General features: G+C 49.0%; 8 protein-coding genes across 8 annotated transcripts; 5 read left to right on the top strand and 3 right to left on the bottom strand.

The window, feature by feature from the left end:
- Window positions 1-273: 273 nt before the first annotated feature.
- Window positions 274-915, top strand: N7481_011923 (uncharacterized protein; the record flags this gene model as incomplete). The annotated part of the gene is made up of 2 exons (XM_057271142.1): window positions 274-385; window positions 437-915. The coding sequence occupies 2 exons, from the start codon at window positions 274-276 to the stop codon at window positions 913-915; spliced, it is 591 nt and encodes a 196-aa protein (XP_057118316.1).
- A 397-nt stretch (window positions 916-1,312) lies between these two features.
- Window positions 1,313-1,860, bottom strand: N7481_011922 (uncharacterized protein; the record flags this gene model as incomplete). The annotated part of the gene is made up of 3 exons (XM_057271141.1): window positions 1,313-1,439; window positions 1,493-1,567; window positions 1,624-1,860. Coding segments are annotated over 3 exons (417 nt in total), but the record flags the coding sequence as incomplete, so codon positions are not given.
- A 3,010-nt stretch (window positions 1,861-4,870) lies between these two features.
- Window positions 4,871-5,884, top strand: N7481_011921 (alpha-L-arabinofuranosidase B domain protein; the record flags this gene model as incomplete). Its single annotated transcript, XM_057271140.1, has 1 exon — window positions 4,871-5,884. One exon carries the CDS (start codon window positions 4,871-4,873, stop codon window positions 5,882-5,884), a length of 1,014 nt encoding a protein of 337 aa, XP_057118314.1.
- Window positions 5,885-7,019: 1,135 nt separating this feature from the next.
- On the top strand, window positions 7,020-7,539 carry N7481_011920 (uncharacterized protein; the record flags this gene model as incomplete). The annotated part of the gene is made up of 2 exons (XM_057271139.1): window positions 7,020-7,059; window positions 7,112-7,539. 2 exons carry the CDS (start codon window positions 7,020-7,022, stop codon window positions 7,537-7,539), a joined length of 468 nt encoding a protein of 155 aa, XP_057118313.1.
- Window positions 7,540-8,308: 769 nt separating this feature from the next.
- On the top strand, window positions 8,309-11,521 carry N7481_011919 (phosphatase family protein; the record flags this gene model as incomplete). The annotated part of the gene is made up of 1 exon (XM_057271138.1): window positions 8,309-11,521. One exon carries the CDS (start codon window positions 8,309-8,311, stop codon window positions 11,519-11,521), a length of 3,213 nt encoding a protein of 1,070 aa, XP_057118312.1.
- A 1,102-nt stretch (window positions 11,522-12,623) lies between these two features.
- N7481_011918 (DUF3433 domain-containing protein) lies at window positions 12,624-15,211 on the bottom strand (the record flags this gene model as incomplete). Its single annotated transcript, XM_057271137.1, has 2 exons — window positions 12,624-15,061; window positions 15,163-15,211. The coding sequence occupies 2 exons, from the start codon at window positions 15,209-15,211 to the stop codon at window positions 12,624-12,626; spliced, it is 2,487 nt and encodes an 828-aa protein (XP_057118311.1).
- Window positions 15,212-16,432: 1,221 nt separating this feature from the next.
- On the bottom strand, window positions 16,433-19,944 carry N7481_011917 (RNA dependent RNA polymerase; the record flags this gene model as incomplete). The annotated part of the gene is made up of 2 exons (XM_057271136.1): window positions 16,433-18,163; window positions 18,244-19,944. The coding sequence occupies 2 exons, from the start codon at window positions 19,942-19,944 to the stop codon at window positions 16,433-16,435; spliced, it is 3,432 nt and encodes a 1,143-aa protein (XP_057118310.1).
- On the top strand, window positions 19,904-22,239 carry N7481_011916 (proline racemase; the record flags this gene model as incomplete). Its single annotated transcript, XM_057271135.1, has 3 exons — window positions 19,904-19,954; window positions 20,008-20,056; window positions 20,906-22,239. The coding sequence occupies 3 exons, from the start codon at window positions 19,904-19,906 to the stop codon at window positions 22,237-22,239; spliced, it is 1,434 nt and encodes a 477-aa protein (XP_057118309.1).
- Between the last annotated feature and the right edge of the window lie 219 nt (window positions 22,240-22,458).

The following is a 22,458-nucleotide window of genomic DNA, read 5'->3' as shown; positions in this document are numbered from 1 at the left end:
ACTGATTTCCCGATTGTGTGAGGATATTGAAGCAGCGTAGAAGAAGAAAAAACGAGATCATTTGACAAAAACCGCTCGTATGTAAAAACTATGAAACTCCTCAAATGAAGAGTCTTGATCGTAACAATACCCTGATGAGCATCTGGGCCCTGCTTGACTTTCTGAAGGTCTCACTCGGTAAGAATGGCCAAATCTGCCCAACATCCCCTCGCGTAGGGTTGGGCTACTCGGGACAGGATGACAACCACTGCCTATCATGAAGCCATCTGCAAGATGTCGTCTTTGGGTGTGACTTTCCTGGAAATGCCGTTGCCTAACGCACCTGGGTGGAACTACACTTTTGTGGGGGAACCGTCACGAGTGAACAATGGAACTATTCAGATCCGTAAGTAAAACTAGAATGGCGTCGCTATTGAGTCTTACTTACTTGGCGCAGAGTATGATCTCAAGACAGATATTGCTCACTATCTACAAACCCGGAGGGTTAACTCGGGTGCCAACGCTCTTGAAGATGTCATCAACTTCACCGTCAAGCTGTGGGATCTTGAGTCTCCAGAGAGCCAATGCTGTTTTCCTGTCCTAGTTGCAGCAGATCAACTGGGTGATCGGTCGACCTCTGGAGAATACTTGTTGGCCAAGAACACCCAGGCTCGCCTTTATCAAGAAGGTCCGGCTGTCCTTTTTGAGAAGTACAGGCTCGATGTGCTCGTGCTGCCGACTGAATTCTCGTCTTCGCGACTCGGTGATGTACGGAGACTTCCTGTTGGGTCGGTTCCTCTGGGCTATGACGATATCAATCTGCCATTCGGCATGGCTTTCGTGGGTCGACGGTATGACGAGGGATCTGTCATTCGCTCCGTGTCTGTGTATGAAACAACCTTCCCTGCTCGCAAGGTGCCACATCTGCTGAAGTAAGGTAGGGCATGGAGTAGCGGGCTGAAGACGCATGGTATGTGGCAATAGTATTGAAGATGGTACAACATTATTGGATATCTCGGAGAAATTAATCAAGGTGTAGCAATAGTATAGAGAAGGGCAACGGTTGATATTCAGAGCGAATGACGCTGTCTCTATATTAAGAGATAGATATTAGGATTAAGTTCTCCAACAATCGCGTATTTACCTTCTTTGTGGTGGTGTTGATTGAGACACAAGCGGGTGCAGGGGTAATTCTGATCTTCTGACCCTTCTGTCGCAAGGTTCTTCAGCCAAATCCAGTAAACATCACTTTCCTGAGACTTGTAACCACTTAGCACTAGAACTACTCTGGACAAGACGAAAATTTATGAATCGTGCATTAGATTTTATCTAATAGGCTATGACAGCATTGACTTTTACAACTTTGAAGTGCTCTCCTCACGGCCAACAAGGTTAGGGTGGCCGTCGTTCATTGGTCGGGTGACAGCGTAGAAAGCAACACCCTCAGTCTTTGTTGAGAACTATAAATGGGTCAACAAGTGTATACAGGTTGATTGGAGTATAGAAAACTAACTTGAGCCTTGGATCCAACATGGAAGAAGGCCCAGTCACCAGCGACGAGGTGGTGGGTCTTGCCAGTGGCCTCATCCTGTATGTTGTCAGTGTCATTCGTAATACAGATTTCAAAATCGACTGGGATCTTACTGTGATGTCGATTTGACCCTTGAGAACATACTTGGTCTCCTCGTAGTCGTACTCGCCGTATCGTGTAGGTCCGGGCACAACACGGTAGAGTCCAGTGGTCAGGTAAGGGGTAGAGTGTGAGCTCTGGGATTTGATTGAGTGGAAGTCGGCGATAATGGCGCAGTCGCCCTCGGGGATAGGGATGTGCTCATGGCCGGCGCCCTTGATAATGGTAAGAGGAACAATCTTGTTGTTAGACACTAGAGATTTCAGCACAAGGTTTTAGACGACGACTAATTGTATCTTACTGTTGAAATGTATAGATAAAGACTAGAGATATAGACAACTAGGTACGAGACAAGCTGTCAGCACCTGCTTATATACCGATTGAAACGGAGCATTCTCGGCATAGATAGTGTTATCAGACCTTGGAATACGGGGTCCGGCTCCGGGGCCGTAGCTCCGTGCTACCTCAAGCTTATTCAGCTGCCACTAAGCTACAAAGAGGGTTAGTGTCAGCGAATTAAGGTGGACCGAGACATAACGTGATCGGAACCTCACGGCCCATGGCCGGATTATCCTGGAGGAAGACCTATCTTATATTACCTTGTGGGTATTTTGTTATATGATCTGAGTTCCGAATGTCTCATCTGGTTGGTTCGGCCATCAAGGGACCCTGGGGCCACGGTTGCTTCTTCCCCCCCCTCTGTAGCTACAGCCAATAAGAATGATCTTTGATACTTGTGACCTGCAGCAGTATTCACTCAAACTCAAGTACTCATGGTCAAATGGAGACGGAGGGATAGCCCCGTAAGCATCCGGGGTAGCTTCTACATCCTCGCCTTACAAGCGGTGAACAGGCTTAAGCTCGACATCGAGGCCATTATTAGGTCACCTAATAATGGCCTCATTTCTTTAATGATAGCATGTTTATAAGAAAGATCATTGGCGTCGGCGGAAACATGTGACCGTGAGTCCACCATATCAATTTCGTCATGTGCGGCCTGTTGTATGTTCAGATGAGCAGAGAGGTATAGCATACCGCTATTGATTGCCGATGAAGTCGATTTTGCTCCGGCTTCTATTAATGCTGTTCTCATTACCTGTCATGTGCATATGATGAAGGGATCACGACGTACACCCTGCCTAGAATGCAGCTTGAACCTCGCTGATTTCCATTTTAGGATATTGAGTCTGGATGAACTGTTTAACTAGGGGCAGTCCCGAGGGGAAAGGAAATTCTAGGGCATGATTCTCGCGAGACCTCAGATATATAACGACGACAAGCACGATAAAAAGTAAGTAAATTATCATGGGCATTGTACCTAGGTAGTCACGGTGTTTGTTGATCAGTGGTTCCAAGGTAAAAGAAATTGATTCCCCCGACGCGAACTCTATTATCGTTCGGCCATCTAGCTATTATAACTGTACCTAAGGGGTAGGAAAATTCAAGTGGCCCGTCTAGTGAAATAAATTCTAGCGAGAGTGAACCACGCATGGTTTATGGAGTACTTAACCAAAGTCTAAAATCAAAAATACGATCCCAGATGATCGCTTGCGAATGGATAGATCCGCCCATCAACCACAGAACGAGCCACGCTATTGTTGTCGGCCCCACCTTCATCGTCAGAAAGAGATTCATTGCCCAATGTAACGATAAGGAACGTGAACCCCGTGGGACGGAGAAAAATCTTGAATCTGAAATTGACCATATTGGGCTCGCTGATATGAAGAGAGCCATAATTTTCAATTATGCATCCGTATTCAGGAGACTCCGTTTTGCCATTTGAGTAATGATATGGGGTGGTAGTTAGGACGATACACACCGCTACAAGACTATTCAAACTCAATCCGAGCAGTTCTTAACCAATCGGACTAATAATATGACAGGCTGGAAGCTAAGTCCTAGGACCTCCCCATATCGAGTTCAAATGGGGTCTTCTTCCTCTTCTAAGTAGTGAATATCTATGGTGTCTAGAGCTCCTACACTCTATTTGAGACCCCCAAGACTACATACTAGTGTGGCAGCGTATATACCTAGGCAGGAACACCGAGATTCTCTGACAGGGATAAACCCCACCAAATTCATAATATGTTCTGGGTTACGGCGTATTGACTTTTACAAGCACGGAAGATCAATAAGGATAATAGTCTGAGGAAATTCATACACGCCACTTAGCCAAGCACATAATCAGATTATCGCAATGCAATCATAGCCGCTAGTACGATATTTGCTAACTACAGTATATAAATAAACACTCCAATGAGGAGGGGGGGTAGCGCAGGGTAGTTCTATTGCAAGACTTGGAAGAGTAGCTAAATAGTTCAGTCAACTTCCAGAAAGAAGATTCCTGCACTGCCGTATGCTGCACTCGCTTGAGAAATCTTTTACTTGAATTCAATGACACCATCTCGGGGTTATAGCGATCGGTCTATACTCCGCCGAGCATACGCAGAGTTTGTCTCAGTGTTGATTCAAGCCCAAAGTAGCTAGTGACTGATCTATTTGATAACTTGATCCAATCGGGCTTTTTATGATCGCGGTGCAGCCTTAATCCCCGCATTACGGTTCCCCACATTTCGGTCAATCTTCACCGAAGTCAGAAATATCCCGGTGGACAATGACAATCCTGCTACCTCTAGATTTCGAGCTCGTTCCTCATTACCTCGAGTATTTGTATTATACAACGAAGGAAAGATAGAAATGAATAAAATAAACTACATCCTTTATTCAAGTACAGTATCAAGATTCAACATGGATCCGTTCTTCGAGATTTCAAATTGAAACAAAGGTGCCCAATGACGTATGGACTAAGACATGTACTCCACTTCTGAAAACCAGTTCCAAGTCTCAGTCATTCACAATCACACTCGGTTAATACCTTGTGATATTTACCGAACTTGAGTCCGTGTTGCTCAGCCATTCACCGTTGATTATAATATGGATTCCGCGAGGAGGCTAAGCAGCAAGCAGTATAACCCGTTATGGATCGGCAAGAGCGTTCGTTCAGATCGCAAAACGCTACCGAACACTTGATTCTATTTTTTTCGGAGTGAATGCGTGCGTGATTCATCTTCTCAGAAAGGCAAGAGAAGTGAAAATCGTACCAAATCAAAATAGCTCGAGTCAAGTACCATGCAGCTTCAGAAACTATATAAAGGGAGCCAGGCATTCTGCTCCCAAACTTTACGGATCTACAGATCTATCCATATTCGCCTTATATCTCTTGAATTCTCTGACCTTCTCAATTACAAACTGTGATCAAATATGCCACAATTCCGACTTAGTCTAGCGCTTGGCCTCGCTGCTACAGGGTCTCTGGTCGCCGCTGCACCTTGTGATATTTATGAGTCTGGCAACACGCCTTGCGTCGCAGCACACAGCACCACCCGTGCTTTGTATGATGGATATTCCGAAGCTCTATACCAAGTCTCGCGTGCTTCTGACAATACCACGGCCGACATTTTGCCCGTAAAGACCGGCGGAATTGCCAATGCCGTTACTCAAGATAGCTTCTGTGAGAATACTGATTGTGAAATCACCACTATCTATGACCAGTCTGGGAAAAACAATCATCTCACTCGTGCCCCGCCCGGTGGATTCAATGGCCCAGCAGATGGCGGCTACGATACTCTAGCAAACGCAACAGGCGCGCCTATCACACTGAATGGCCAGAAGGTGTATGGTGTCAAAATTGAAGCTGGTATGGGATACCGCAAAAATGGCGCCATTGACACGGCTACGGGCAATGACCCTGAAGGCATGTATGCCGTTCTTGACGGAACGGATTATAATAACCAATGCTGCTTCGACTACGGTAATGCAGAGACCAGTAACACCGATACAGGCGCTGGGCATATGGAGGCTATCTACTTCGGTGCCAATACGGCCTGGGGAAAGGGCACCGGCGACGGGCCTTGGATCATGGCCGACTTGGAGGACGGTCTCTTCGGTGGTAAAGACGCCAAGTATAGCTCCGGTGACCCCTCTATCACCTCACGCTTTGTTACTGCTGTTCTCAAAGGCCAGCCGAATCAGTGGGCGCTTCGTGGTGGTGATTCTACTGCTGGTGATCTCTCGACCTACTACAATGGGGACCGCCCGGATGGCTACAACCCCATGCACAATGAGGGCTCGATCATTCTGGGAATTGGTGGTGACAACAGTCCGAATGCTCAGGGCACTTTCTATGAGGGTGTGATGACCTCTGGTTTCCCCTCCGATGATACTGAGAACAAAGTACAGGCTGATATTGTGGCTGCAAAGTATGCGACCTACTAGTTGAAACGGATCTGTTTCAGTGTGATAGCGGCGAATGAGACAGATCTGAGAGGCATATGGGTACTTCTATGGTACGGTGAATAATAAATTACGTTACTGTGGGAACTTTATCTAGCGTTATTGTTTTGGATTTAATATTTCCAATATCCATAGGTTGTGCAGCAGATGGAAAGGATTTATACACACTTTCTTCATACAACTAACTAATACCCCTTGTCTTCCGACATCCCCCAACGTCCACTTTAAGTTTTGCATTAGAATTGTCGTAATCTGCCTTCAGAATATTTCAAAAAGCCCCCGATTTGTACATGGATTCGGCTAAGTATGGAATACCCCGCGAGTCCAATAGGACATAATTTCAATCAGAGGTATTTCCTTGATCTGTTCTGTACTGAATGTTATTTGGCATGATCTTGCGGAGGCCAGCATAACGCTAGGCGACTGTTGCTTTTTCGAATGGATATTTTGGCCCCCATTACACTGCCTGCCGATACTACCTGCTTCAATGTCAGCTTATTCGAAGTGAAAAGCCATGAGGCATTGGGGACCACCTCCACTTTTTCTCCTCTTGACCACTAGCTTTCAAATGCGGAGTGCGACTCCATAGATTGACATGTCAACCACCTCAAAACGTACAGTGTATTAACCCTTTATCCCCTCTTCTGTAAATTTGCCTTCAAATGAATTATCTGATTATTTACCTAGAATTCCCGTCGGAAGTTGAAATCATGCACTATCCTAAGACTTACATCTCCCATTTCGATGGCAAATAATGCAACATTCACCTTTACTACCATGGGTGTTATGACATCTAAGTCGTATCTGTTCTATATCGAAGTATATTACCTAAATGGGACGAAATAGCCAGGCTCTGACTCATTCAATTTGCAAGATTACTTCATTCATAGCTGTCGAAGCCTCCCGCATATCGGCAGCTCTCGCCGTCGCTGAATACTTGTTCATCGGAACAGCCAGAGCCAGAGCAGGGCCATAGATTACTCTACACATATTTGACCATACCATGCCTATCACCGTTACTATTCACTCCTTGAGGTAGTTGTACCTTGCGATCGAGCCCCTGATTGACGCAATGCATTCCCTAGTTGAGAAAGTGGTGTAATGAGAGCCATACCTAATGTGGACCGTCTATCCCATGCCAAAGGGCATCAATGTGTGTGTGTGGCGGAACAGACATCAGCAACTCTTCTTTGTAAGTTGACCTTCCAGACAGGACAGTGCTGACGCCCTCCGCGTCCGATTGCCAGCAAGACCGTGATCGTGGAAAAGCCGGTTATTTTCAGATATGTACTCTCAATAACCCCGATCTTGAAGCCGGCCATCTCATCGTTCACATGTTCTACTATTATATCAGTGCCGAGTGCTCAATGAACTTCAGCTATCGGGGTCATGATTACTTCGTGGACAACAAACAATCCCCACCCACGAACTCTTGTGGTTGGAGTGATGGTGGATTTCAAGCATTTGGCTCTTCTTCGACAGATGCCTGCTACTTCAACATTGCAAGCCACGATCCATCCGATACTACCGAAGGTCAGGGATCTGTCGGTACGCTCTCTCAGTCTAACTTGACGCTCGGCGCGACGCTATCCCAAGGTGGCACACCCACCCCTCTCCGCCGCGGGGCAATTATGTGAAGATATACATCTGCTGAGGGTTTTCCAACAGAAGCCGTAGAAGAAGGATGCTCATCATCTCTGTTGGCCAACTTCAATTCATGGATGTATCGTATCCATCATACGCTCCAACTCCGTTACAGTAGCATTCAAGTTGTGCCCTGATGAACCTTTGATTTTTCATTCCAGCCTCTTGACCAGTCACCGTATAAATAGCCACAACATTTCGAGGGAATTAAATTTGAGGTCTACTTTAAAATCACACATTTGACTTTGGAGCAGTAACATGCCCAAGCCAGGAACTATAAACCGTGTATACGAGTAACCTGGGCAGAATGCTATGCCGACTTGCCGAAGGGACCGGAGCCCGGAGGAATAGTTCTGCCGGGACAGGATGCGTTACAAACAAAGCAAACAGGCAAACAGTGCAAACAGCTCCCTCTCTCCGCCGTCTCCGCCAACTTCGCCCAAACTCCCCGCAGCCATCAACTCCAACTCCAACCTCAACTCCAACGATCTTGCAGTCTTTCCCGAATGAGTTCCTCCCAGTCTTCAATCAAGTTCATCTTCATCTCATATCCTCCCTCCGCTGCAATATATCCTCATACGAAAGTGTCCATCTACACCTCTATCTCTCAACCCCCCCCACCCTCCTCTAGTTGTATAAGGCCCTCGGCCTCTTTGGAGCAATGATTTGAGAACATAATCCCGATCGCGCTTGCATAAATATCATTTTCGAACACAGTCGCTATTCTTCAAGCTTCAATCATCCTGCAACACTTCACTCGGCATGCCGGGACATGACCGTAACGAGGCATCGCCGGCTACGCCAGACCCTCGAGAACATGCAGCCGAAGATGTAGAGGATACTGACAACCCGGGCCTTGACTTGCTTTCACTCTCCCGAGCTGTCAAGGCTAGGAAGGCTGAATACACTCAACGACGCACCGTCCGTGTGAAAATTGGAACTTGGAATGTTGCCGGGATCCCCACCACCGAGAAGGACATTGGCAAGTGGTTTGTTCACGGGCAAGGCGTGTGTGAAAGGTTTTCCGGTTTAAAAGGCACGCAATTCGAACAAGCGACCTCAAACTCCGACCCGAACTCAACAAACGAGGACCCTACACGAGAGAAGCCTTTTCGATACAGCCCGGAGGAGGTGGATCTCTATGTCCTTGGATTGCAGGAGGTTGTGGACATCTCTTCCGCTACCGGCGCTTTTTTCACCGATCCTGGCCCACCGAAACGTTGGAAGGATGCCGTTCACAAATCATTGCCTTCGGGATACCAGCTTGTCGAGGATATCCAGCTGACTGGTTTACTCCTTGTTATCTACGCCTCCCCCGCCATCACGGAAAGCATTTCCTTTATTAGCAGCACATCCGTCGGCACTGGGTTGATGGGATACATGGGAAACAAAGGCGGTGTTGCCACTCGTTTAGTTCTCGGTGAAACCACCCGCTTGGTCTTTGTGAATTCGCATCTAGCTGCGGGCTCTGACAAAAGCAGTCTGGAACGGCGCAATTGGGATGCCTCACAAATCCTATCACGTGTTAAGTTCGAGTCCGTTGATCCGGTTCCGAAATCGCAAGAGACATTCGACAGCATCGGCGATGAAGATTTCACGTTTTGGTTCGGTGACTTGAATTATCGACTTGATGACATCCCTGGCGATGATGTTAGGCAGGTCCTTGCACGTCATACACTCAATGCGTATGATATTGCGCGCATGGAGGAGAAGAAATCGGGTAGTCGTCGGAGTTCAATTACGGGGTCAGATGACAGCTCCCTCTCTTCGCCGGTCGCAACCCATAACGAGGAGCCAGAGCCTGTAACCGACGAAGAAATCGATCCGCACAATGATCCTGCATCTCTACAAACCACAATATCATCCCTAGTTGTACATGATCAGCTACATTCGCAACAAAGAAATGGTACGGCATTCCATGAAGGATGGCGGGAAGGTCAAATTACATTCTTGCCTACGTACAAGTATGATGTTGGAAGCGTGGCGACATTTGACTCTAGTGAAAAGCATCGTGGTCCCAGCTGGTGTGACCGAATCCTCTACCGTTCTCGGCGGGACAAAATTAAGCATGAACAACTTGATCGTGAAGCACAGGAAGCCCGAAAACGCGACCAGGAGATGCAAGCTCGCGGACTCGACAAAGCTGTCGCAGATGACAACGTTCTTTTCGATTATGACCCCGAGGTAGATGGTCTGGATCCTGGCGCTGACGCGGACGACTACGATTCGGGCGAGAATCAGGATGACAATGCCTCCGTTTCGTCCGAGGAATCAGCATCGGACTCTATCTACCTCGACCATTATGTGTCTCATCAAGGCGTGCTTTCGTCGGATCATAAGCCACTAGAAGCCGTCTTCACGTTAACATTTGATGCAGTGAACCCTAGTCTCAAGGCCAAGATACACCAAGATATTGTCCGCCAACTTGACAAAGCGGAGAATGAGGCTCGACCCGGTCTCACCGTTGTGGTGGATACTCATCAAGACGACGGAGAAGCACAGCAAGATTCGAATACTGTTCACTTTGGCGATGTGCCATATGATACGCCTATCCATCGCTCTCTCACAATCGCAAATACTGGCGGCACGGAGGCGAATTTCACATTTGCGGAAAGGCCAAATTTACATGATGACCCGAAGGCGGAATCGGCCGACTGGCTTGATGTCCGTGTTGACAAAGCTGGCGATAGCCACCCTGAGCAATCGACTACTTCTGTCAGCAGCCATGCTCTTCTTCCAGGAGAAGTGGCCAATGTCATTCTTACAGTGCATGTTCGCTGCATCGAACACGTCCGTCTCCTCAACTTCAAGAAGCTCAAGCTGGAGGAGATTCTTGTGCTTCACGTGGATAGTGGCCGAGACCACTTTATCTCTGTCTGCGGACGTTGGCTGCCGACCTGCTTTGGTTGTAGCGTGGACGAGCTGACCCGCATGCCCGAGGCTGGTGCCCGCAGTCTTGCCACCGGTGACATGTTCCTCCCTTCAAAAGATAATACAGAAGTGCGGTTATCTGCGCCCCGCGAGCTTTTCCGTCTTACAGAAGCCATCTCCGAGTTGACGGAGCGCGCGGTAGCCGAGTGGAGCATGACGAATGACGAGGTGAAAGAAGAACCACCGTGGATCAAAGAACCATCTGGAAGCGCGTGGCCTTTCCAGCCAGATACATGGACTTTGAAAAATCCCCAGGACCGTGCATCTCTTTTAGGGCCCATTCGTGAAGCGCTTGACTCCAATGGATCCTTCACGGCTATCTTCCCACCCGAAGTACCATCAATTCACCGTCTAGAAGTTCTCGCCCAAACTCTTCTCGCATTTTTAAATTCTCTTAGTGACGGTATCATCACAGCTGCTGTTTGGCAGGAAATGGAACAGCAAATGATAGCTCGCGAGAAGTCCAAAGAAATGCCTAGATCTTGGGAAGAAACCCAAGCTTGGGTCTTGGAGAACCTGGCTTACTCCCCAGCACACAGCGTTTCATTCACGTTTGTGACTTTTATGCTTGCCCGGATCGTCAATGAAGTCGCACCTGTCCCATCCATGACCTACTCTAAAAAGGACGACACCACAATCGAACCTGCAACGTCTCATGGTGATGAAGAGCGGAAGGATGACGGTAAAAGCCAAGAACCAATCGCCACAGAGAATGTTCGGCAACCTCATACGCCTACTCCGGCCTCTGCGGCTGCCTTCATCTCTGGGGGCAGTTTCCGTCGCAAGAACCGATCGCAAACCTCATCTGCCGGCTCGGACTCTACAAACAATACACCAACTAACAACTCCACCGCAGCAGGACGCCGGCAGAAAGTTGAGTCTTCTCTGGCTTGTATTTTCTCTCTTGTGCTCATCTCCGCCTCCGTTCCTATTCCCTCGAAGGATAAAGAGCGCCGGGCCTCTGATGAGCGGAAGCGAAGCGTTATTGAACCTTTCTTGAAAATGATTGGTGTGGACGAGCGTGGCCCATCCGGGGGTCGATAATTTTATGAGAATATGAAGACGAAAACTTTAATTATTAATTGAACTATCCCTCGGATCGGAGCCCGTGACGCCATATATCTTATTCTTTGGCCGACCTACCTGCATGGATTAGGGATTTGTAGAATACTATGGAAAGATCACTGAATTTCCAAAACTTTCACTGCTTCAAAATGCTCCCCGTAGCAGTCATCAATGTCGTGTTCCATTTCTTCGAGGTCCAGAACATGAAAGGTATCACTCCGTGCTTGAAACTAGACGTTTCTCCGCGTGCCGACTTTGTATGGCTGTAGTCGACAGATCACGCTGGGCAATGGCACAAGCACACTCATCTATAATAAAGCTACAAGAATTCTGATCACCCTTCAGCGCGCCAGCTGATTTAAGGCTGTGGGATACGATAGACGCGGCTTGAATCTCCCCAGTCTACCAGTTCACGGCCAAAATACAGAGGCAAGACAGTTTTTCAACTTGAACGTGATTATAACCTGGAAGCTGTTAACCTACAGAGCTTAGAAGGAGCCCTGGAGCTCGACAAAGTCAATGACACCTTTGAAGTTGAAATACGATATTACACCTGCGCATGCATATGGCAACTACGCCAATTAGTTAGTACTTGACAACCTTGCGGTTATACTTATAAGATAGCGGTCTGTAGCGGTTTAGCAGTTATACTTATAAGATAGCGGTCTGTAGCGGTTTAGCGGTTGAAGCCTAGACTAGCGCGGCCACGAACTCAGTGAAGCTCGTAAGAAAAAATACAGCTCAATATGCTGGGTTGGAAACTGAATTGTTCGAAGACCAGAAAACGACATTTGCATGTCATCATTATTTTATATAAAACGAAATTTGCGGCGCTAAAAATCAATACCGAGAAAGGAAGCACAACGGGGAAAGCCAAAAGCGCCAAGAAACGCCGTTAAATGAGGATTTGGACCATACTAGAGCTGGGAGCCTTGGCCGGAGACTATACAATAGTGATGAAGGGAAAGCGTTTTTGAGCTTGAGATCGATAGATAATTCTTTCAAACTCGCTCGTGAACGGTATGCAGGTCATAAAGTCATGATATGGTCAATGAATTTGGATGTTGCTAAGAACAATTTATTATTTCATTGACCCAGTCGTAATCAACATATCTGTTCGACCGGGTCGGTGGAACCGGTCGATACCAAGATGTTCTTTACCGTCACGGCCGACATATATGCCGAATCCGTACATAGGCAGCAAGCGCTCAGATGGAGGCGCGACAATCAGTCGGGTGACTAGATCTGTTTTGCTGCGGGGCTCGCGGAGCAATTTGTCAGCCAGTAGAGGCGATTGGTAGAAGTAGCTCATTAGGTCTGCGAGTGTCGTGATGTCGTGGGGAAGATAGCGACGTCTACCGGGCCATATGACCAGGAATGAGACGGCGTATGAAGCGCAGAAGGCCACTAGGGTGTAGAATGCAGGCATGAGCGAGGTAATTCGAACGTCCTGGCCGGAGGGATACCAAAGGGCGATGAAGACACCGCCGGCAAGAATTGGAATGGCAATTGAGACAATGCTCATGAATGAAATCCATGCAATCTTGAAGTGGCGATTGATGATGGCTTGCATAGTTATCTGGACGGGCAAAGCGGCAGGATAGGAGAGGAGGATTGACCTGTCAGCAGACGCTCCATCGGGGGAAGAAAGTTCAACAAATGGCTGCAAGCCCCGGAAGTATATATCAATAGGCTGCCAAGCCAGAAAGAGAAAATTGCCGATCAATGCAGGGATGAAGCTGTAGAGGAAGTTGGAAGATGAGAAAGCACTGATCGAGGGGAGCGTGGGCAGCTTTGGGGGAAAACCGCCTTTAATCGCGTTGTTAATGAAGCTGACAGCAACGAAAGCGATGAAAAGGGCGAACACCACAAAGGTCCAGATGGCAATTGATATCTTGCGAAGGAACCAGGGAGTCCAGCGGTAGCGGGTGAAGGGGGAATATAGGTGATGATCAAAGGGGTCATTGGCAAAGGCACCATGGTGTTCAAGATCAAAACAAACTTTAGCAAGTCCGTGGGGTTGTTTCTCCTTGCTCTTCTCGGTCTGATGCAATGATGGGGTCCGAATTGGAGCATCGGCCTCTCCAATTCCGTAGAATATCTCGGGCTTCATGGACAACTTCCAGTACCCGAGTCTGAGAATGCGAGGGTCAAGAGATTCTTTGACAGATGGGACGGTCTCGGAATGCTCATAATCGTGGAGGATGTTGGACCTTTGGATAATGGAGATAAGATCGGCGAGACAAACAGGGTCCCACATCAACCCGGTCCACCCTCGAATGAAGCGGACCACGAGTAGTAAAAGGCCAATCGTCAGAAGACCATACGAGGCCACCAGGGTCCAACCAACCGCCTGCACAGATGTCCACCTCCAGACACCCTGGCCATCAATCACGTAGTACTTGGCCTGGAAGAGGCAGCTCATCAAGGGGATTGAGAAGAAGTTCGACAACCAGATAGAGAACAGCGAAAATCCGAACAGCGGCTCGCCATACCGAAAATGGGAGAAATCAGGGAGAACAAAATTGCGTGGAAGAACAGGCAGACCCTGTAAGACATAGCCCCGCTTGCGCTCTGCTGCCATCATTGCAAATGGCGCTATGCGGTACACGGCAGCTTGGATGATCAAAGTGATCACAATGATGGGCGCGGCGAGAATTTGAGGCAGAAACTGCATCACAAAATAGCGAGAATCATCCTGACCGTCATAACCCCAAATACCAGCATGCTTCCTTGACCAGACGTTGCAAAATACAATGCCCGTAATCATCGATAAGCAGCAAAATATGACAATAAGCAGGGTCAATGGTCGGAGAGAAATGGGAAGGTAATCGAGGGCAGGATAGAGCAAGTCATTTTCAGGCGGCTCCACAGCAACAAATGACTCGGGGTCGATTGAGTCTGGCCTTTGCGGCAATGCTTGTGGAGATGGGGACTTGAAATTAGATCGTTCAGACAAAGCTGCTACAGAATGCCGGATCGGGGTTCTAGCACGAGTGAAATACCCCAACCCTTCGTCCCAGAGAAGTCGATCAGTGGGATAGTCACTGTCTCTGGTCGAAATAGAATCTTGTCTCCTCGGGCCGTGGACTTGCTCATCTCGGGTAAGCTGATCAATGGCAAATCGTACATATGGGGAGTCGTCAAGTCCTGGGGTTGGTGCTGGACCAGCATATTCACTTGGCACACGTCGAACAGTCTCGTCGGATTTGGGACTGATGCGTGCTATCCTATCTTCACCGAAGCGGACTGTGCTTGCTGTGCCTGGCCGAGGAGAGCCGAGGTCTTGAGGGTCCGGTTGACGGCAGTGACTCGGTTGAGCCACCGGCTGGGGTTGTTGGGTTCGAGGGACGGTTGGTGATGATGCCTGAGATGAGGGCTGGGAGTCTGGTGTGGCGAACCGCATTGCTGTGACTTGACTATCGGGAGTTGAAGTTCCTTTATCGGAGAAGGAATAGTAGTCGTCTGATGCAGCAGCCGATTGTCGGGACTCTGTTCGGTAAAGTTGAGGTTTGTTTGCTATACCACGGTCAGGCATCAGAATTTTGTTCATCAAATTGGAGGATACTGAGGTTGTCTTTAAAGAAAAAAGAGCAGGGTACGGAAGATCTGAGACATACAGTTCACGTTTCGGAGGCTGAAGTTTCGAGGTATAGAAGGGTCGGACATGACGATCTTGGAATGGAAGTTCTGAATCCACAGGCGAGGGGATTTAGTCCAGAAGCATTCTTGGAGCTGGTTCTGAAGCTTGAGGAGTCAATGAGAGTTGAAGTAAAGCCAAAAAGTAACTTGGTGGGCTTTTCTTTGGATGGCATGGCGTCCGTGGGCAGCTCCCAGCCCCCCCCAGCCACCACGACCCAACCAGAAAAGTAACACACCAATAGGGAGAATTAAGACAAGGAGGTTGTCAAGCTAGACAATTTCATCCACCGAGTCACAAAGTACGGAGTACCATTTGGACCATTTGGAATTAATATTAAAATGAAATTGAAGAAAAGAGTGATCGGCCGTGATGCCCATCGGCCCGAATCCCCCCCGCATTCAATCCATGGATGCCCTAAAGCTTGGCGACTTTCGATTTACAATTGCAATACCGATCGATGAGGACTAGGTAATGCTACACATTTTGATTTAGAAGACACATTTCGTATTCTAATCACTATCGTAGTGAATACAGAGGGGGACAAAATTCACAAGCCAACTTCTTCCTCTAAGGTTGTACATTACTGGACTCGGCGCGACCGTAGGCCATTCGAGCTAAGAAAAGAATCCCGATAATTGGAATCCTAGATAGTGGCCAAATTGACAAGAGGCAGGGTTTCCCAGAAATTATTAGATGCTCAGAATTTCATCTAAATTAGGTAACACTTCTCAACCTCTACCTCACCTACTGTCATCCCTTGCTGGGTTTGGCCAAAACGTGGCTGGTTGCTGCCCAGAGCAACCGGTTGGGTTTTGAAAACACGAGGCTGTCCTTCATTTCACCCAGAGACAACAGTGACTCCTTAGCAAAGAGTAATGTTTCGATTCGAGATGGCCATGTACCCAAAAAATCCTTGTGGGAGTCAGATTGCCTAATTCCCAGCCAATGTTTAGGGTGAATATCTCATCTCCTTCGTATCATGCCCCGTTCTTCCCGATAGCCACTCATGCTCTAGATTGGAAGAGGCAAGGAGTCTCCCTTTCGCGGTGAGCAAGGCTTTGGGGTGATAACACTTCGGAGCAGTTGGGCTTGTGGAACTTGTCTACGGTCAATGAGAGGATTCTTCATCTGATGATTCCCTCACCCTACCAATATTTGCCTTGCTGGCACAACAGACCTGCAATTGATTGAATTATTGGTTCATTATTCAATGCCTTGTTCGTCATCATCTACTCCATAATGGTATCCTATGTCTGTCCCAAGGAAAAAAGACTCAATGGCATCCTCTCCTTCATACTGATCGCCATCTTCCTCCTCCCCCGAGGCCCAGCTTCCGTGAGTTGGGCGACCGTCTTCTGATTCATCCGATAACAAGCAAGAACATCGTGCGTCACCAGTCGCGACGGTACAGCCTCAGCCTTTAGCTGACATAGCGTCTCACCGAAAGCATGAAAAATGAAACTAGAATGAGGATGTGATACATAAACACACGACGCGAGAAGACGGTGCCACTCGTCTGGACTATTTTGCCATGTGTGGAGAAGAGGATGGAAATCTGAACTGGGGGGACAAAGCGAGCACGCGGACTCGATTGCCTGTCGCGCTTCGATCGGAAACCCTTCCGCCCCATTTCGAAACGCTCGCTTCCATTGGGCACAAATTTGGTCGATAGTAGATTGAATCTGCTGCAGAGTTGTCTGGAGCTCGCCGCCTCGTTGGCGGTGGATACAGGCAGCTTCCCACGCTTTTCTGCTCGGACGAGCCAAGTCCTCGTCTATCTCGTTGCTTCCTTGGCCTTCGGGAAATTCTCGTTCCAGTTTTTCACGAATCGCATGGGCATGGCCTTTGGCGACATTAAATTTCAGATAATCAACAATACTACTCGTCTTCGGGTTCCGACCGGGGTTACGATAGGCGGGCAATGCCCTTTGTCTTGGGCTAATTTTCTTGCGATATGCTTGCCATGCCTGCTCAGAGAGGTGCACGCCCCCTTTTCGCCCATCCACCAGATGGCTCAGAAGATTGGCAAGCTCTATGGCCTTGGGACTGTTGATCGATTCGTCATAGGCAATCTTTTCGTGCTCTACAGTGCACCGTCCGAGGTTGGAACTAGTGAGATTGAATCCAAAGGTAGATAGCAGAAACGCCTCGGTTGACTGAACCTGGTTCATTGGTAGTGAATGACTGGTGAGTCCAAAATGATCAGCCCCGAATTCGGCCTCTGGGAGTTGGGAATTGTTGAAAGTTTGGACGATCTGCGGATCCCAGCAGATCCATGGTGTATCGCCATCGTAGTCTCCACCAGAGAGCATGTGCGCCAAGGCGATATTTCCCTTACGGGGAAACACAATGATATCCTGAAAGTGGCGAAGTTCGGGCTTCCAGACAGCCTTTCTTCGTTGGATGTCCGACGGTACATGGGCTGGTAGACGCCCGACTAGGACGTCCACCCCCTCCAGCTGGATGTCCTCGAATTGCCGATCGGGGTCCTTCCAGCGCGTAGAGAAGCCGAAGTGCACTTCATCCGGCTCCAAAATATCGTAAGGATCGGCGATGCAGTAAGCGTAGGTGGACAAGGGAACTTGGATACGAAGCTCCTCGACATGCCGTTCCAGCAGCCAGCACATCAGCCGTCCGAGTCGCTTTCGCAAGGGATAGAAGGTCTGCGGTGCGAATCCGGCTTCGGATAATCGTATGATGAACTCGACATCATTCACGACCCAGTGCTCCAGACGCCGGAGTTTATTGGCTCCATCATCGCCCGAGGGTCTGAGTTTTTGAAGAAGACTTCGACAAAGGACGTGGTTGTCGGATCGTAGTACATGGGCCAGATCATCATACAGTTCATCGATGCCATCGCGTGTCAACTTGGCAAGGCGCTGTTTCACGTTTCCGCCTTGGTGGAGAATGGCAAGGAGCTGGATGTTCAGATCCACCGAGTGCAACGGCTTGGCCCAGTTCACGACTTCGAATGTGAGCTGCAAGGGATCAAATGCGTCCCCAATTCTTGGGGGTGGGGGTGAATCTTCAATTGCGAATCCGAGATCTGTAACCATACATCATCGCCGTTGCTGAAGCTGCGAATGCTAGATTGATGCCGGTCGACCATCCATAGGCCTTTTGCGCCTGCGATGCGAGCCTGAAAACAACTTGGGGTGGGCCCCGTGATACCGATGCTGTCACAGATCTTCAAGGCGAGCGCACGGGACATTAACGCGCAGCCATCATTCATCACCATTTTCCAGTTTGGTCGATCCCGGAGTCGCACAATCTGTGTGGGTCGTAATACAACGGATGCCAGTGTTTTTGACAATCCGAGGGACAGTCGTTGGAATAATTTGCAATTACTCTGGCGGGAATTCGCCTGCTGGGGCATATGCCACTCCAACAGATTGCCCACAGTCATCGGAGTGTGATTATCGCTTCTCTGGAGTGCCGGGGCGATGACTGGAATGTCGTGAATGTGTTGATGCTGGAAATCCACTCCATCGATGGCGAAGAATTCCACATGAAAGCGTGGTTCTGCCTTGACCCTGCGCTTTGATTTGACTTCCTCGACAAAGAACGGTCGCCATCTCCGACCGAGACAGTGATGGTCATTTTGAGTGAGCCATCGTGCGATGGGTTCCCGAAGGCCCGACGAGAGGTCCTTGCAGTTCAGATGGTTTGGGGCACGAGAAGGCGCTGGGATGGTGAGGCTCATAAACCGATCCGAGCCAAATCGACGATGAAAGCGACAAGACTTTTCTGTTTTCAAAGGGTTCAAGTCCAGTTTGAGGATTCCCGGTTCACCTGGCAGACACCAGTTGAATTCTCCCGTCAACACCACCACCTCCGACGGGGCGTCAGTTTTGAAGTCGTGCACTGCATGATCCCAGGCTCTCCGTGGGGTTTTCGGTGGAAGTGGCTGATCGCATCGTTGACTGTGCCTTTGAACCCAGGCCCAGAAATCATCGTGAGATTTCCACGAGGCGACATCCCCTCGATAGACGCGTTGCAGGGGAATCTTCCAGGCACGTCCCAGTCGCTCGAACTCGTAACGATATCGCAAGGGCAATTTGCCGGGGAACGGATGATGGAGGGTGAAAGGACCATGATCCGTCAGCTCCTGCAGGATGCGATCGTGGAAGGATTGGTTCCAGTAGCCATTTGGACCGTCATAGTCACCATCGCCATCGACATTGAGGATTTCATCAGTGAAAAGGCCCACGGAGTCGGCATAGGTGGATTGGGTACCATCGGGCTCGGTGATCTCGGTATCAAAGGAGTGGTCAATAGTGGACCGATCGGGGAAGAAAGAGGAAGTCGAATTTAAGACGGTGGATGCGGTGGAGACGGTGTCAAAACTGGTGTTGATGCGATCATTGACATTGGCCTGGGATTGTTTGAATCGCTGGAGCAAGGAGGTCTTGTTTGGACGAAAGAGCCGAGTGGGGTCGAGGTCGAGATCGCGATCGCGATCGACTGAATCGATTATCGGTGGCAGATGAGGCAGATGACTTGGGCATTGCGATTTGGAGGGCGAGTTGGGGGCTGTGTGGAATTCAAGTTCCTCTTCAAGTTCGTCTTCAAGTTCGTCTTCAAGTTCGTCGTGGTTGTGGTTGTTGTTGTCAGAGGAGAATCGGCGTTTGCGCTGGGAAAGCACCGACTCAGTCACGGGAGGCACATCGTGTTGGAGGGACAAACTGCTTGGACTCCCCCCTAGACAGTAAATAAACATGATCCTCAATCTCTCGGAGGAGAAATGCCATTCGCTCATCTTTGTCCTGGTTGGTCAGACTGCCAGGGCCCGTGGCTCGCACTGACACTGACACTGGGGCAGCCTCAGGCAACCCAATCCATTCGGCCAGACTGTCGACCGCCCGGCGGAGGTGAGTTGGGTCTTGAAAGTAAAGAAAGCGAAGACGGAGAAAACATCGCCAGCGAAGAGACGATTGATCGCGGACGGCGGAAGGGGAATGCAAACCAGGCGAGGGGATCTCTAGACCAAACTGCCGATTGAGGTCGGCGATGAAACACGACAAATCACTGGCATGCCGCGGTTGATGAGGCGTGGTGGGTATCATGGGAACTTGAAAGGGAATACTGGCAGGAACAAAAACAGAAAACATGGCAAGCAAAGAAAGGGGAATCAAGGGAATCGAATCAACAAAGGAACTTGAACTGGAATCAACACGGCATTTCCAAGTGGACTAAGAAAACAAAAGCAAAAGAACCCCGCGATAAACAAAGACAAAGGTAGAGTGGGCACACAATGACAATAGTACTGGTTCCAACTGGATTGTAAAGGGATATACTATTCTAGTCTCTTGATCACTTTATATTTATACATTTGAGTTATTGTTCCTTTCAAGTTCAAGTTGTCAGATCGCTTCTCTGCCTGTGGATACCGTTGTATATAGTTACTAGCAGTATATATATATACTCCAACTACTGATATTTCACCACCACCACCAACGTTTCATGGAGTTGATTACTACTACTAGTAGTACACACTATGCCTACCACTCGTCGATACTACTATCCGACTACTACTAGTAGTTCTACTACTCCACCTCGCCAGCCAGAGGTATCCCCCGACTACATTTACCGTGTCCCTCGGGGCTTCAGAGAATCCCTTTCAAGTTCAGAAAACAAGTCCCATTCCAACTCCCAGTCCCAGTCCCAGTCCCAGTCTCACTCCAAATCCGAGTCTCAGGGCCATTCAACACCCTACGCAGATGACGAGCCACGCATACCCCCAAAATACCACGAGGCTCGCCCTAGAGCTCACCCCAAAGAGAAAGAACGTACCTCCTACCGCAACAAGCACTACTCCAGTGACAGTGAAGAACAAGACCACCATCGTGATCATGATCATAGTAATGCTGACTATGCTAACAACGATTCGGAGATCTTCTCCTCCGTGGACCCCGTTCCCTTTGACGACTATGTCACCGAAGATACCATGTCCGTCGTGGCTTGCCACACCGAAGGTGAGTCGTGCGACGTCGTCATCGGTGGCATTACCGATATCCCAGGCCAGTCAATGTACTATAAACAGCTCGAATTTATGAGGCAGCATGAGTGGCGCCGAGAGCTGCTGCTGAACGAGCCGAGGGGTCATTGTGGTCAGAACGCGGTCTTCATGCTGCCACCATGCAACCCTCGCGCCGTACGGGGATTGATATTCGCCAAAAACGATGATTATGTCCCCATTTCAATCTCAAGTCTCATGGCCGCAGCGCAAGTGACCGTGAATGGACCAGATGCCGAGGGTAAAAAGCTGCCTGCTTCCCCTATGAAATTGTCCTTTGACACCACGGCTGGGCTCATCCATGTCGACGTGAGACTCAAAGCTCGAAAGCGACCTAGTGTGCCAATGTGTGAGTCGGTCACCGTTCACGGTCTCCCTTCCTTTGTAATGGCGCTGGATTTCGAACTCGATCTCTATGGGCTAGGTATCCTTTCCGTGGATATTGCTTACGGAGGTACGATCTGTGCCTTTGTCGATGCTGCGTCGGTAGGGGTCAGTGTTCAGGATGGGAATGGCCAAAAGATGATTGAGATCGGGGAGCGCATCAAGAATGCTCTCCATGAGCTATATGAGGGCGCTCATCCCTTCGAGCCTACCATGGACCGCGTCAATACCGTTGTTTTCACAGATCCCGTAGGCTGTGAAGACCGAGACGCTCGCAGGAAGACACTCATGGCCACTGTCGTCTCCCCCGGTCGCCTTGATCGTAGTCCATCAGGCACGGCGGTCTGTGCCCGTCTGGCGATCCTGCATGCCCGAGGGGAGATTTCCAGAGACACACTAACTTGCCAGAGTATCATTGGCACCAAGTTTTACGGTCGCATTCGAGGAACCACCACCGTCGACAAGTATCCTGCGATTTTGCCAAGTGTGATGGGCCGCGCCTGGATCTATAGTCTCAAGCAGGTTGGCATGTGTCCTGCAGATCCCTTCCCCGATGGCTTCCGCAATGCTGACCAGTGGGGGCCAGATGATAATAAGAAGAAGAACATGAAAATCTATAAGCCGCGTGATCTGGAGCTACCAAACGACTGGTAGGTCAAATCCATGCGGTGGGAGAGATGCCTTGGAAGAGCGGAGATGACGGGTGTGGTGATGAATAGTTAGGGGCTGCAATTGTGGGTTGTTTGCTTATCGTTTCACAGGCAATCCTAAATTAATATCTCCAAGAGAAGGGCGTTAATGGTCAGTATTATTAAGTATGTAATTACAATCTGGAGCACACTATTCTATATGGATATTGGCGGTTTCATGGCG

This window comes from Penicillium waksmanii (assembly GCF_028829765.1).
Source record: "Penicillium waksmanii strain IBT 27052 chromosome Unknown utg000009l:1.0-4314994.0:1.0-4318279.0, whole genome shotgun sequence".
Lineage (NCBI taxonomy): Eukaryota > Fungi > Ascomycota > Eurotiomycetes > Eurotiales > Aspergillaceae > Penicillium > Penicillium waksmanii.
Note: the sequence above shows the minus strand (reverse complement) of the source record. Positions and strands in the feature narration are given on the sequence as shown.